Consider the following 15,767-nt stretch of genomic DNA (forward strand, 5'->3'; position numbering starts at 1 on the left):
CATCTGAGTGTGCAAGCATATTTGTAGTTTGGGATTCTAGCTTGGTTATGCATAATATATGATCATGTGTGTGTGTGTGTTTGTATGCTAAATGTTCACTAGTTCTTTATCAAGGATCCCCCCTCCTCCCAAAGGAGAAACATAGTGTCATGTTTTTGCGAAGTGACAAATGGAACTGCATGTCTCTTATTGATTAGGCCGTGTTGACCAAAAAGGACCAAAATATTTCACAATATCACCAATTATGTACTTCAGAAAATTATTTCAATAGATTCACCCATAATGTAATCGAGAAAACATAAAAGATATGATCAGAAAAAAGTAAGGTTCTCCTTAATTTCATCAGACTATTTCTGTTTTATACTATCTTTCTATTGTAACTCTCTGAGATGTTTATCTTCTAAGAAGTTGAACTTGAGTGAATTTTTAACTGCCATATCTCTAAATTGCAGGTGTATGTATTGAAAAGGCCGTACGTGGATGAATTTTTACAGAAAATGGGCGAGTTATTTGAGTGTGTGTTATTTACAGCCAGTCTTTCAAAGGTAGGGTAGTCATGGTGTGACTAACACACTGTATAATCACACACACACACACACACACACACACATTACCTAATTTGTGTTAAAATTACACTACAGTAAAAGGGTTTTGATGTTCTGGAATTAACAGACACCTTTAGGTCGAGTACTTACCTCAATCAAGGTCAGTGTGATCTTACACACCTTCCTTTAAAGGCAGCCATACTTGGTTCAGTGGGATATTTTATTGGCAACATACATAACACAGGTTTGCGTGAAATTCAAATACGTGTTTATATTTGATACGTAGTATCACCCAGTCTGTATCAATAGATTTGTTTCATGCTAATTAGACCCTGTAGAATTGGAAATCTATATACATGAACTGATAGTGATGTATCTGTTTTTACAGTATGCAGACCCTGTAGCAGACCTTCTAGATAAGTGGGGTGTGTTCAGGGCACGACTTTTCAGGGATTCTTGTGTTTTTCACAGAGGAAACTATGTTAAGGTGAGTACAGTAATTTGTGTGTTCTTGTTACAGATATAGTAAGCCAAACTTTGTCTGTATTGACAACACTGAGTGTGATTTATGCATTACATTTTTATTTTGCTAAGGTAGGGAAACTCCGGTAAAAGGAAGGGGTGGTGGTAAAAGTACCATGTAGTCTCCCATAAAATCTACCATAATTTTGTTTAGGAACCCTAGTGAAATTACTGAGTGACTCCTGTAAGTTTTACTTACTTATCGCCCTGAGTTACAACACTAGGAGCCAACATCAAACACTCTGATATAAGTGAAACATTTCTGTTCTGCTATTACATATCTGTTTGTAACACACATACTACATTTTCTGCGTTGTGATTCGTCAATACGTGGTCACGTGGTACGTAGAGTTCTTGTGCTGTTGACTGCAAATGATGTTTACCGGTCAACAGTTCTAGTGCTGTTGCCTTTATGGGCCTGTTTGCCTTTATGGACAACAGCACTAGCAACTGTTGACTGATGACATCCTACCCGCATGCATGCATACATGTTTTCAAAACAAAGGAACATGGCGTCCTCTGTTGGCTCTGAGAGTCACGCGATCATAGAAACTTCACAAATTTCTGAAGACAAACTTGCCACACTTGTGCCAGAAAAGGATTTGGAATGAACACAATTGGTAATTATTAAAGAATTTCGGTTTTCCATGTTCCTGTGTTGTTTTGTAAACTATTGTCACTCGTCATGTGTTAACTGTATGGAACAGTGTGCTGAGAGAGTGACAATGTAGTAGGTGTGTTACAAAACACATGTTGACTGATCGTTCTCATGCAACATCATACATCAGTTTCCCTCGTGCCTGTAAGTCACCCCAACGCAGACTGTTTCCCGCAAGGCTTCACCCTTGGGGAAACAGTCTGCATTGGGATGACCCACAGTCCCTCAAGGAAACAGATGTATGCTGTTGCCCTGGTGACCACTCAACATGTGTATAAACGTCTACTGACTCCCATGAAACAATGCATGTTCATGGCAAGGACTTCCATTGAATAATGAAAGAGGAACACGTTTCAACACAGTTTTTATCAGCAATCATGTGTAATTTATAAGTGATGTATAACCATAAAATGACTTGCCAAATTCTCAAACTTTTTGATAATGTTGTTACTTCCTAGAGTGGCGGTCTCCTCTAACCTTCGTTATTTTTTGTCATTTTTGTAATTTTGTCCAGAAATTCACTTTGTTACTTTATTTTGATCCATTCTGCAGGACCTCAGTCGGTTAGGAAGGGATTTGAAGAGGATAATAATTGTAGACAATTCACCTGCTTCTTACATCTTCCACCCTGAGAATGCAGTAAGTAAAAGACACACGCACACGCACATGCACGCACACACACACACACACACGCACACACACACACACACACACACACACACACACACACACACACACACAATTCACCTGCTTCTTACATCTTCCATCCTGAAAACACACACACACGAACACATACATCAAGTTGTATACAGCGGAAATTATAATTGATCAATCAGGTTTGACAAGCGCCACTTTTAACCAAGTAACAACAGAAACTGAGATAGGTTAACTTCTGTTTAATTAGTGTTGGAAGTAAGTTGTAATGGGTGAGCACTACCAGATTTATACAATAAACAGAGATTTACTCGGTGATCTACTCGGCTGTGTATAGTATAGATCTGATTGCACCCACATACTTTTTACGTACACTAGTAAATGGGCAGATGTCGCTTGTCTTCTAAGTTTGGTTGATGTTACTTGGTTGAATGTGTCTCTTACCTCAAATACTCAAAACTGAATGTGATTATGATTTCAGCTGTAATAAGTGAGAAACTAGCCATAAACCTTTTATGTTATTCAGTGGAGTGAAGTGTTACTACTGTGGAAAGCAAGCTGTCGACAAACTAAGATAGACACAAAGTAAAAGTATCGGTGCATGTGGTAGATTATACAAGTGGATGATAGCGGTGCTTATATTGACATAATCACCCTGTAATTAAGTTAGTGTAAACACTGGAAGTTGCCAACAACTTAAACTGAAAAGTCATGGAAGTCTTTAAATAAAATGTTGTGTGTCGTATTATACTAATAGAATGAGAAAAAATAACTTTCAGAGGTATGTTTTGTCATGACCAGTGTGCCCTCTAAGTCAATTTGACATGCCACTGACGCAAACAATTTCTTGTGACACACCAAAATTAAGTGTTCCCCTATCTCTTACTATGTGGTGACTCGCAAGAAATGCCAGTTTTTGTCATTTTGACTCACAACAACAAAATTTGGGTGTCATTAGAGGGCACACTGCATGACAGTATGTTTCTGTATCTTAACACTGTATTCCTGTATCTGTGTATTTTACAGGTGCCTGTAGCCTCCTGGTTTGATGACATGTCTGACACTGAGTTGTTGGATCTTATACCATTTTTAGAAAACCTGTCCAAAGTAGATGATGTGTATACAGTACTTCAAAACCAGAACATGAACGGACCGCAGCCAATCACAGCAAACCATTCACACGTCAATTCAATCAACTCATAGCTAGAAGGAACACGTCAGTGTTGTCATTGTACGCACACACCCCCCACCCCCACCTCTCTTAAACTGTAAACATGGACGTTTTCACTAAAAGAATCATTTTCACTTATTTAGCCCGAAAACAAAAATATGAAAATACATCGGTGACTTAAATTGTCATGTTTTACGTAAACAAAGCAGCAGACTCAGTAATTCATGAAAACTGGTCTTTTGCAACTATTTGAAGACTGTCAAAATTGCAAAAAAATTGTTGTGAAAATATCTAGGTTTACATCATACAGTGCATAATTGGAGGCCGAACCATCAATGACAATTTTTGAATATACTCAAATACAATACTCTAGTATCATTGATTTAAAAAAATCACTCCTCGACTTGTGCACTAGGTGGGTAAAATTCAGAAAAATATCTTGATTCCCTAGATTGTCTTACACACCATATCATGTGATATAAATCTGAAGAAAAAAAACAAAAATAAGAAAAAATAATGCTTTTCATATCTGGTTACCTCTTGCATTATATTGCGACATTCTGTACAGAAGTTCATGCATTTATAAATATGTAATCTATAATTATACGCAGACACCTATCAATATTGTCAGTTTAATTTTTAATTTTGGCATGGTGATGAGGTAGTGTGTAACTTTGACACGTTTATAGGCAGGGTGTGGTACAACTTAGAAGAGGTGATAGAGCACTTTTGGGAAAGGTTGGGAATCCAGTTAAACAGCAGAGGGAAATCTGGATTTTCACAATTAAGGGTGGGTAACCTCGGTGCAATATCTGTGGGACTATGAAGGAAGATTTTACTAACGTACCACCGTTGACTAAAAATACACTGTACCTGATGACTGTAATGGGAGATTTTAACTTACTACCCTTAAAAAAAATCTTGTAGCAACTGTTTCGTATTCAGTGTAAACTTCAGAAAAAAATGTCCCTCAAAAGTTTTAACATTGTAGTCTGTTGTGTAAGAACAACTCTACCGGTAGTTGCCATAGAGACGACATTGCAAATAGTTAATAGTCTCAGATACTTGGATGTATTTAGTCATAACGCAAACACCCCAGTTTTCTGGATTTGGAACCAAAATACTTACAAATTGTAAACAGCTACAGACGTTGACGTGGATCGTTCTGACCCAGCTTAAACACACCACAAAGTTATTCAAAACCATGAACACTGTCTAGTAATACTAGTATGCCTGTAATATACTAAATGCACACAATGGCTGATATAGCATATACTTATATTGTATACTTCTGAGGACCAAAACGAAGACTTTTGCAAAAGCATGAACATTATTTAATACTGTTTACTTTCACATTGCTATGGAAATCAGGTATTTTGAATATCTGTGATGTGTTTGAGAGGGCAGATATACACTTTATTAACCTAAATCAGGATTACATGTGATAGGTCATTAAAACTCTATGTTACCCATCAAAATGATTCCCTAGTTTGCTAATGAATATTTTAGACACACCCATGTCACATGCCTATATTGCCCTCTCATTCTCTTGGCTGAAAGGTATGCAGATTTACTGTCAAAACAGCAGCAGAAAATAGACTTATGTTTCGTCTAGGCTGGTCAATAAAGCTTGATGTTACCCTGTGGTACATAAATAGTATATAGAGTAATATTGACCACAGCGTATATCCATATTAATTCACTTTGCTATGTTTATTCATTGTTAGGGGCCTAGCAATGGTTCTATTGGCTACTTCTGTGTGTGTACAATGATAACCCCCTAGGTTCCTCAATATAAGTAGTATTGTTGTCATGGTAACCTTCCCTTCCTCAGCATTTTAAGCAAAAAATGTTGCAGTCTTAATTATGCAGATTTCAATTGACAGATTATTCTTTAAAAAAACTGAATTACCTAGTACTCTCCAACTAAATACTGAAATAGACCCTAAATAATCGTTACCATGCTTTTTATCGAGCAGTCATATTTCAGTTGTAATTTTACCTTGACAACAATGCTTGCTGCCAAATTAGGTGACGTGCTTGAAGAAAAAATACAAACAAATGTCAAAAAAAGAATATTTTTTCTACTGATTTTTCTATGATCCTGTGTATGGAGGTTTTACGTCCTCTGAGTTGTAACATTTAGTAACGAAAGTAACCTTTGACCTAGAGGTGCTGTGTCTATATACGTACATAGTATCTCGCATATTAATTCTGTGTATCATGTTTTATCCTCAATATGTGTATGTATACAGGGATGGGTTTGGGCATAATATTATTGTGTATTTCATGTGTCTACACATCCCTATTTGATAAAAATGGAATATACCTGCTTTTGTATTCAGACCAATGTATTTTGTTCCCAGGGGCTGAAAGACTGTGTGTGGTAATGGGAGGTAACTGCGGTCAGTGCCTTCCAGCTTACATGTAGATGTATACGTAGATAGTAGCAATGATTTTTTTACCCAACATTTACAAATATATGTTAATGAATTTTTATTTGAATTATGTGAAAACGGCCCAGTGTTGTGGTGGATTGATAGACCAGACTATTGTGGTCGTTTAGAATCATAGAATATGAGACCGTAAAAGCACGTTAATTTTTCACTATATCCGACAGACTCAGAGCTGGTTGTATAGTATAAAAACAAAAAGAGTTTGTATTTGAAGTGTGAAATCCTATCACTTTTAGAATGTTTTATTTTACACCGAAATAACGCACCACTTGTGTTTGGAGTAGACTTTAAAACTTTAGTTTTCTTCATCGCTATGCCTGCTCAAGACATGCTCTTTACTTTACCAGAGTCATTCAAACCTGGCACAAAATAATTGACCACATGAACGCCATCTTTATTTGGCATATAGTCTAAAAATTAGGTCTATCGTTGACAGCCAGTTTTGTGGCTTTTTTTTTTTTTGCAAAGGTCCGTTTGCTTGCTTGATTTCTTATGGTTGCACTGCAGTTTCTTTGATTTTAAGATTAGCCCCTTCTAGTGTTCAAACATACCAGAGGGTTTCATACCCGAGCAAAACTCTTGTCAACCGAGATTTATGGACCATTCAGCAGAAGACATCTACCAAAATACTGGGTCAAGTTGTTATGGAAAGCTGTGTCTTTATCTCACCATATTATCAAATTTCTCAGTCAGATTATCCAACTTTAAGTTATATTGGTAAAAAAAAAAAAGTAGGTTTCGGGACATGGCAGCGTTCCCATTTTCAAATCTGCAGCTGCGCCCGTATTTATATTATTTGGAAGATGATCTACGATGTCATTATGAAACTCTCAGAAAATGTTTTGGATGTATAATGTATGTGTTTTGACTTTACTGATGAGATTTGAACAGGTTCGTGATTTTAATAAGCATGGCACTGATATTCAAGTGAGTAGTTTTCTTTACAGATGTGTACACATTGAATTGAGAAAGAAAAAAAAACACTAGCGAGTTGAATTTTAAGATTAGCCCCCTCTAGAGTTCAATTATGGAAATTAGAGACAAGCAGCAACTGATGCACGATGAAATTATTGTCTACTCTTTGACCCCTGACCTGACTCCTTTGCTACCAAACATGTCAGCAAATATGTGACCATTTCTTAAAATGCAGACACTTTTAAAACAAAATTTTGAAATCAGACAATTCAATAAACTGTTTGCCATGAAAACTATTGAAAATGGACTTGATTTGTGTCACAAAGTTGATGAAAAGGCAAGGATTTTTGTTCTAAGAATTTTGGCGGGAGAGTTTAGGCAACTAAAAGTAAATGGAATTGTATAGATTTTGAATAAAATAGGTAGACTGTCAACAGTCGTTCTCGCCTTTGTTGCTACGTTTCATCTAAAACAAAGTTGTCGCTTCGCTCCATAGCACTGAATTCTAATGTGTACTGATAGGAACTGTGAGTGCCCTCGGCACTCGCTGTTCAATCAGTACGCGGTTATAGTATTGCTGTGGATTGGAGCGAGGGGGGGGGGGGGGGGTGCCTGGCAGAAAGATTAAAGAACTTGAGTAAATTTTGCCATCATACTGATCTGAAGAAAAACAGTGACAGGGAACCCTGGTAGAAAGATTTGGGAACTCGGTTTAATTTTACCTCCTACCCTGAACTACAACACCGAAATCAAGCCCTGGTAAAAATGACTCCACAATGCAGGTAAATTATACCAACATACTGCTCTTACTAAGAATAGTGGCAAGGAACTCGGGTCAAAGGACTGGAAAAAAATCATGTTATACGAACATACTACCCTTAACAAAAATACTAATACAGATAGATGCAAATGGATTCATATCCTATTGACAGGGTAGTTACAGGATGTCTGGCACAGTTTATCATTTTAATCTTAAAACAAGGAAAACAAATTATTTAAAAAAAACTGCAATAAATGGAGTGTGATATTTTGCCCTGCTTTAGTTCACAAGCCCAAAGCTGGGTTCATAAAATTGACAGATCTGCAATAAGTTCAACTTATATGTATATATGTGCAAAGCTAGCTACATCTACTTACGGAGGTCTTGCAAATGTTGTCAGAAGTAAGGGTGTTTTAATTATGTCAGTTTTGTAATTTTAGTGTGTAAAGCAAATTTTTAGAAAAAAAATGTATCACTTCTTTGAGCACTGTATAAAGCTTCAGCAAATGATAAGAGATGAACTACAGAGAATGTTAATAATAGAGAGGACCTTCACATAGTGTAGATGACAAATTTACAGGCAATCTGTACTTTAAAAAAAAGCCTTGATGAATTTCAAATTAGTATGTTCTAATTCGGACTAGACACTTTATTTGGAAATTGCTGCAGTTTGAAGGATGATGTGATACAGATGATATGACATGATGAAAATGATATGGCTTATGATCAGTATGATATAGCATGTGATAAAGATTATACAGCTGATGATCGATATAATATGGCATGTGATATAGATGATATGGCTTATGATCTATATGATATGGCATGTGATAAATATGATATGGCTTATGATCTATATGGTATAGTATGTGATAAAGGTGATACGGCTGATGATCGATATAATATGGCATGTGATGTAGATGATATGGCATGTGATAAATATGATATGGCATATGATCTATATGATGGGGCATGTGATAAGGATGATATGGCTTATGATCTATATGATATGGTGCCATATTAGATCACTTAACATTATATTGATATGGCATGTGATATAGATATGGTTTATGATGCAACTGATATGGCATGTGACATTGATAACATGATAGAGAGGTGATACGGCATATAATATAGCTGAAGTGATGTGATATTGATGTGGTATATGATGTCGTTTGTCCTGCAGTATCAATATGGCATATGAACTGTATGTTTGTGCACATGATATTGAAGATTGACACATGATTGGACAGCGCTGTACATAAAGTGTTCCGTAGTTGGCTTTACACTGAATAAAACTTGATAAATGATATACATATTCAAATACTAGCCAAGGACAAATGATAGAAATCCCAGGACGAATGATAGAAATTTCAAAAAATGCAGAAGTTGCTGCTGTCTGTAGTCAATCCATGTAACAGACATAGTTACACCCATATTGTATTATTATTATTACTATTATTATTATTATTATTATTAATGAGGTTATGTGTAATTTTACAAGTGAGCTCTCTAAAATCATACCAATGTCGTTTTGATGAGCTCAACTTTTCTCTAATCTGGGATGCTTTTTTATAGAAAATTTATCATTGTAGAGGGAATATTAAAAGTATATAAAGTTTGTTGAACCAACCTTTTATGATTCAGAAGTGTCTATTTATTTTGTTTCCCCATGATGAACGTTTTAATGGTGACATTGACTTACTGTAACTTTCAGCACCCCCCCCCCCCACCCAAATGTTGTACTGTCTACTTCATTCACATACTGTACTGGCATTTTCCTTGTCTGTGAATCTTGCATGTAATAAATATTCACTGCTCCACTGAAACAACAATAGAGGTGAAAAAAGAGTTTCAATTTGGCGTTTCTTGGCAATTGAGCAAAATCTTTTTGAAGTGAAATCATGAAAATGACTTTCCAGAACCCAAAGTCTATTAAATATCTTTATTTCCTCCAGTGGCATTCCCCTTTAAGTCACAAATATGTCACTGTGTCTAAAATAAAATACATCTTGTTTTTCTAATTATGCTTTGTAGGGAAAACAAGCAAGAGTGGGATAATTTCTTACACATTTCTTTTGAAGACAACACAATTTACATATTAATTAACATCTAATTTTGGATAATGTTACCTTGTTTTATACTGGAAGCTACATATTTGTTCATGTTGTATTGTCAGCAAACATTGACATACTTACATAGTTCATGCAGTATTGACCTGTCAATACCATTGTTCAACGTTTTTTGTGCTGGAACAATACATGTATATATACGCCCCCACAAGAGTACAACAAGATGTCCTTTATACATGTAAATGGTCCATTCTTTTGAATATCATATCCTGCTATATATAATTAATTCTGTGAGGGATAAGTCTGGTTTCACTTTGTCTGAACTCACTCACACAGACACACGTATATTCTATAACAGTGAAAGTCATGGCAATATCTACTGTAGCAATACTTCTGTTTCTGGTTGTCCCTGTGACTGGTCAACTCACCACTAACAGACACAAAGAAACTTCGTCTTGTCGAAGTGGTTGTGATGTAGCTCCACAGAGTTTGATAGAAAGAATGACCAACCTGGAGTTAGAGACCCAACAAAGTTTGTTAGAAACCCAACAGAGTTTATTGGAGACCAGACAGAGTTTGTTAGAAAGAATTGCAGAAATGGAAGCACAGGAACCACCAACTACCTATTCAACAGGTAACAAAACTATTGTTTTACTATAGCTGCCTTAACGATACTAATCTATATGTTTGATCGATCAGTTTTTTATGACTTCATGATAATGCTAATAACGTTCTTAGTAATTGCTTACAGTAGTCTAACCGCAAAGGAAAAACTTCTTTATCTTAAACTTGGAGACTAAAATGACAATGTTAAATCATAGACAATTGTTATAGATAATATATATTATGTAAATGGCACGGGAGTTGTAGGGACTGAAAGTCGGTATTTTGAAATGTATCTGTTATGAATCTATAATTTCCATTTTAGCAGGTAATAGTATTTCATCATTGAATGTATCTATTTCCAAAACACAAGAGAGTGCCTGTGCCCTGTCTGAGTGCTACAGTCACAAAGTTATACTCAATATTTGGTCAACAAGCTGCATCCCTACATTTAACTACTGGTTTTTCCATAAAATTTCTCATGATTAGTGCTTTGCTAGCGTTTACTGCATGCTTCTTTTAAAGCCATGTTTGCAAATTTTCATAATGTTATTTTAGAGTGTTCGCACCATCTAGCATTGATAAAAAATGTATTTTTCGGGTCACTGATTTTGGCCATGAATGGAATAAAGCACAAAAGAAATAATCGTTCTTCTGACCATGGATTCAAAATTTGAGTAAACACCAGCCTTAGCATGGCCTCAAATTGTTGTTCATGCTGGTCCTCTCTGCAACAACATTCTTGAGTTATCCATCAGATGCACTAAACCTTTTACTATGCATGAATCTGATGCCATTTAACATTTCATCTTTTTTGTGTGATTAATTTATTTTATACATGACGTGCTGCGTAATTACGGGGTTTTGTATGCGTAAACTTAAGTGAAAAAATAGCTTCTTCTGGGGTACACCTGTAGACCTCCTCCACCGATGATCTCTTCCCCGTACCTTTTACTATATATGCTGCTATACACTTTTTATACTTTAAATATTACAAGTATGTATAAAGATTAAATGCTAATATATATGATGGTACGTATTGTCTTGTAATTATATGCGAGACATAGTCAAACATAGTCTGTAAGGTACAGTTTCTACCTTGTGCATGTCTGTCATTCATCAGTTTTTAGAATTTGCAATTTTTAATCAAACCTTCCTTGATTGATTTAAAAAACAAATACTTGGTAGTATGCTAGATCTAGATCTGGTACTGTAGAGTTGTGCAATTTATGCAAGGAAACTAATCTCAAATATTGTGTTGCTTAAAAGTACTATAGAATAATCAGATGCTGGTACAACCTCAAATAAACAGTTCATGAATAAATTAATTATCATTACGTGCAAACCTAACACTGCCTTTTTCTTTTAATTTTGAAGAAATCCCTCTTCCTGACCCCCATGAGCAGAGAGTTACATTTTCAGTTGCCAGGACGTCATCCATGGGACCACTATCTGGTAGTCGAGTGGTTGTTTATAATAAAGTGTATGCCAATGATGGAAATGGTTATAGTACATCTAGTGGTAAATTTACATGCCCTGTCAGTGGTATGTATTACTTCATGATTGCTGCAATGCGACGACTCACCAGTGATAATTTACATGTGTGCTTGATGAAGAGTACTACCCAGTTACCCTGTATATATGTACACAATTCAGGTGGCAGGCAACATGGTGCTTCGTCTAACAGTGTAATCATAGAGGTACTACAGGGAGATGAAATCTGGGTTAGACTTGGTGATGGTACTGCTGTGTACGGGGATAGCGGTGAATATACAACCTTTACTGGTTACTTGTTGTACTCAAATACACAATAAACCAAGTAAGACAAATGCAACCTCATTGGGAGCAAGTTCTTGTCGTTTTATACCGAACTCAAACAAAGACAGTCTGGAACAGAAAAATAAACAGTTCAACTCCTCCTTCACAGTACTTCTTAGTTTCATTCTTAGATTAGAAACTGCAAATATTTTAAACACACAATGTTGAATTATGTATCTGTATGTCCTAAGAAACATTTTTACATTAAATTCATGATCAGTTCAGTTGCCTAATTATTAAAAATAACAAGGGGATACTTGTTGAAATGAGCGAGTCTAGTATATTCGATATAATATGTGAAGAATAAATGAATAAGTAAGTAAGTAAGTAAGTAAGTAAGTAAGTAAATAAATAAATAAATAAATAAATAAATAAATAATAAAAAAATAAAAAAAGTATAACCATTATGCCTAGTCAATTACAGCTAAAATGGGGAGGGTTAACCAAAAGATTGTAAAGTATATGATCAACGTCGATCACTTGGAAACTTGACGTTCTAATTACTGTTTTAATCGTTAGACCAAGGGCATGAGGCAACAATTCTAGTGAAATGCAAAAATGATTATACTAAAGGCGCAAGCCCAAATCAGATGAATATGTGTGCGTCACATTTACATCATACTTGTTCCTTATTTCTTGTAATATATTTTATAACATGCTTACATATATTCAGGATTATTGATAATTGTATTAAAGCCAGAAACACAATGTGACAAAAGTATCAATAAATGGCATCATGATATACATGTACATGTTCGCTTTCTGGTCTTTAAAAAATTACTGAAATCATTTTAAGAGCAGAATAAATTTATAATTATATGACAGACTCCAAAAAACAACAACACAGTATATGTATATTAGATTCAGTCGGCCTCACTGTCGTAGTTCTCCATATATTCATAGTTCTCTGTCAACTTCACGAGCGCTGTGGGTTGGAATAATCACGACTCAGAAAGCTCGACTTGCAGACGACAACTAACATTGTCACAGTTACAATTTTTCAAAATGACAAAAGATGATGGCTAAATGTACTGGGTGACACATATTTGATGAAATTTTCAGCACGAACTGTGTTCATGACTATAATACCAGGAATGGTAGTTTTTTTGTGGTTTGCTACGAAAATTGTAATTCTGATGACAACATTTACACGAATTGACATATAAACTGGCTGACAGAGACGGCCGTCAGCTACAGAAAAACCGTGCGTATTATAGTTGTATTCATCGATTTTGTTATGAAAAATAAGTAAGCAGTGTTTACTCGATCACACCAACAATGTATTTACTAATTTTGTACTCGAATTTCCAAAAAATTAAGAATTTATCTAAACCTACCTGAGAGAGAGACGTCTGGGACATTTAAAGTTCCCGTAGTTCTGGTAGACAATAACTGTGACGTCAGAAATGTACAGAGCACAGGTTCGTGACCTTTCGGTATGACCCCCCAGTGGGGTAAACATTGCATACACGGAAAATGAAAGTTAAATATCAGAGTTAAATATTTGTGGTGAACTTTCATCTTGAATGAATAATATTACAGAAACTTATAATATGTTTAGTTTTTATAGTCACCTAGGAAGCGCTATTCGGAGTTTTTCCCTCCCTCCTGGGGTGTACGTACCCTGAACAGTATGAAATCACCTTTAGAATCACCCCCGGGGAATCACCCATATCCTACAAACATCCATTAAAATAAATCATGATTGTGAATATGATATGATATGACAGAGGCCGTTACGTGAATACTTTAATCGCGTGCGTTTACAGAGACTGCAATGGGTTGTATCCTTCCAAGTATGGAGGTATAGGGGGATCTCCCCGGCCATATACCTCAATGATCCAAGGGGGTTGAAGTTACGGAAGGTCATTGTTCTGTTATAGGTTCGTGATAGGGGTAAAACAAATCGTTATTAGAAATTATAAATGTGTAGTGTGAGCGTTTTATGAAGACAGAAACTATAATAACAAGGTTTCTGCAAGACATATCACACTGGAAGGTAATTTTGTGGCCAACATGAATGTAACTTATTTCAACCGTAAGGGGTAAAATGTACAGCTTTAATATTCAAAAAGTAGCTAGTAAGACTTATGGAAAGTAGACAATAAAAGTTGAATAGAAGTTTGAGAGAGCCAAGTGGGAGAGGGTACAGGAGTGTTATTTTAACATGTCAAGGTGATAACAATACCCTTTCCTGATCACAATTGAAATTTCAATTAAGAAAACTGACACCAAGAAAAATTCTCAAAGTATATAGTTGTATGCCATACCATTTAGAATTATTTTATCCGGCATTATGAAAAAATTACAGGATTCATTCAAGGTACTAAGTCAGGTTAGTATGATGGTAGTGTTTCGGTTTGTTCCGGCATTTGCCGACAGTTATTAAACCTTTGCACTAAAAACACGTGTACCTGGGAATGTTAAAGATCCTCCTATTATCCCAAAATATTGCCCCCCCCCCCCCGGATTGCCCCCTCCACCATCAAAACTTTGATGATACATGCCATTTTGCTCAGTTCCAACAGCGGTGACATGCTAGAGTAGATTACAGGTATCGCCAGGACAACGTAAGGACTGGTAAACGAAGCGTGTTTTCAAAGAGTCAATGACATGAGTGAGGGAGTGGAAAATACCAAACGGAAAATCCACCAACAAAATTTTCCGCGTTTTGGTGATTGCCGCCACCTGACTAACAGAAGAATGATTAGCAGATCCTCCTTACACATATACGTAATAAAGTTTGACTAGTAATTAACTGAAAAGAACAATCAGGAGAAATGTAAATCTCACTAAGTTTCACGTAAAGAGGAAGAGTCATTCACCCAGTGCTTTAATAAGGTGAACAATCCACGCATCAAACAAAACTTTCGACCAAAAATAAACAAGAACTATACTCTACAGCATCTAAACGACTATACATTGTATTATCCAATGACAGACGTTCTTGAAATAGTATGAAGATTGAAAAAGACTATATGGTGTGGAGATTAAGTTGATTCTCAAAGAGATTTTTTTTAAAAAGATGTATTCCCAGATTGAATCTGTATATGTCAGGGTATTGAACCATATAGTTCTATTCGGAAAACCACACCACTGCAGACAGCAACCATATACACACTTACATATCATTAAATTCTGTACATCAACCAACCAACCATACATGCGTCGCCATTGTTCGCAAGTTTCTTCCTGGACTGGAACATATCTGAGTTTATAAGCTGTTGATTTTCACTCGAATGAAAATGACATTTTATTTTACGTATGATAAATTACGTTATCGAATCATTTATAAGTTATGTCTTAAATATATTAAAACCAGGGGTGAGTTCAGTAATGCTTCAGTAAGCAGAATACTTCGAGCACCTTTAGCTTTTGAGCAAACATTGCACCCCAAACGTAAAGGTAACGCTGTGTCTCTTTAACTAAAATGAATAAATTAATAATAAATCACTTTTAGGGAGCCGTCAGTATTTATGACCGGGGGGATCGGAGGAATTTAAGGGAGGGTCACTCAAAACTGGGGAGTGAAAGGGAGAGTGGTGGCTACTCAAAATGTTACATGTTAAAATAGCACCAGAAAGCATTCTTTT

General features: G+C 35.8%; 2 protein-coding genes across 3 annotated transcripts in view; both read left to right on the forward strand.

The window, feature by feature from the left end:
• Nucleotides 1–6,599, forward strand: part of LOC144451075 (carboxy-terminal domain RNA polymerase II polypeptide A small phosphatase 1-like) — a 37,379-nt gene extending 30,780 nt beyond the window's left edge. For both annotated transcript variants that reach the window (XM_078141849.1, XM_078141850.1), the window contains exons 5-8: nt 453–545; nt 934–1,032; nt 2,278–2,364; nt 3,406–6,599. In XM_078141849.1, coding sequence (XP_077997975.1) covers nt 453–545; nt 934–1,032; nt 2,278–2,364; nt 3,406–3,582 — 456 coding nt within the window. In that variant the 3' untranslated portion in view covers nt 3,583–6,599. The remainder of the gene's footprint in view (nt 1–452; nt 546–933; nt 1,033–2,277; nt 2,365–3,405) is intronic.
• Nucleotides 6,600–10,085: 3,486 nt separating this feature from the next.
• Nucleotides 10,086–12,170, forward strand: LOC144451049 (caprin-2-like). The gene is made up of 2 exons (XM_078141808.1): nt 10,086–10,387; nt 11,734–12,170. Exons 1-2 carry the CDS (start codon nt 10,120–10,122, stop codon nt 12,168–12,170), a joined length of 705 nt encoding a protein of 234 aa, XP_077997934.1. The 5' UTR covers nt 10,086–10,119.
• The last annotated feature ends 3,597 nt before the right edge of the window (nt 12,171–15,767 follow it).

The sequence above is a fragment of the Glandiceps talaboti genome, chromosome 20, assembly GCF_964340395.1.
Source record: "Glandiceps talaboti chromosome 20, keGlaTala1.1, whole genome shotgun sequence".
Classification (NCBI taxonomy): Eukaryota; Metazoa; Hemichordata; class Enteropneusta; family Spengelidae; genus Glandiceps; species Glandiceps talaboti.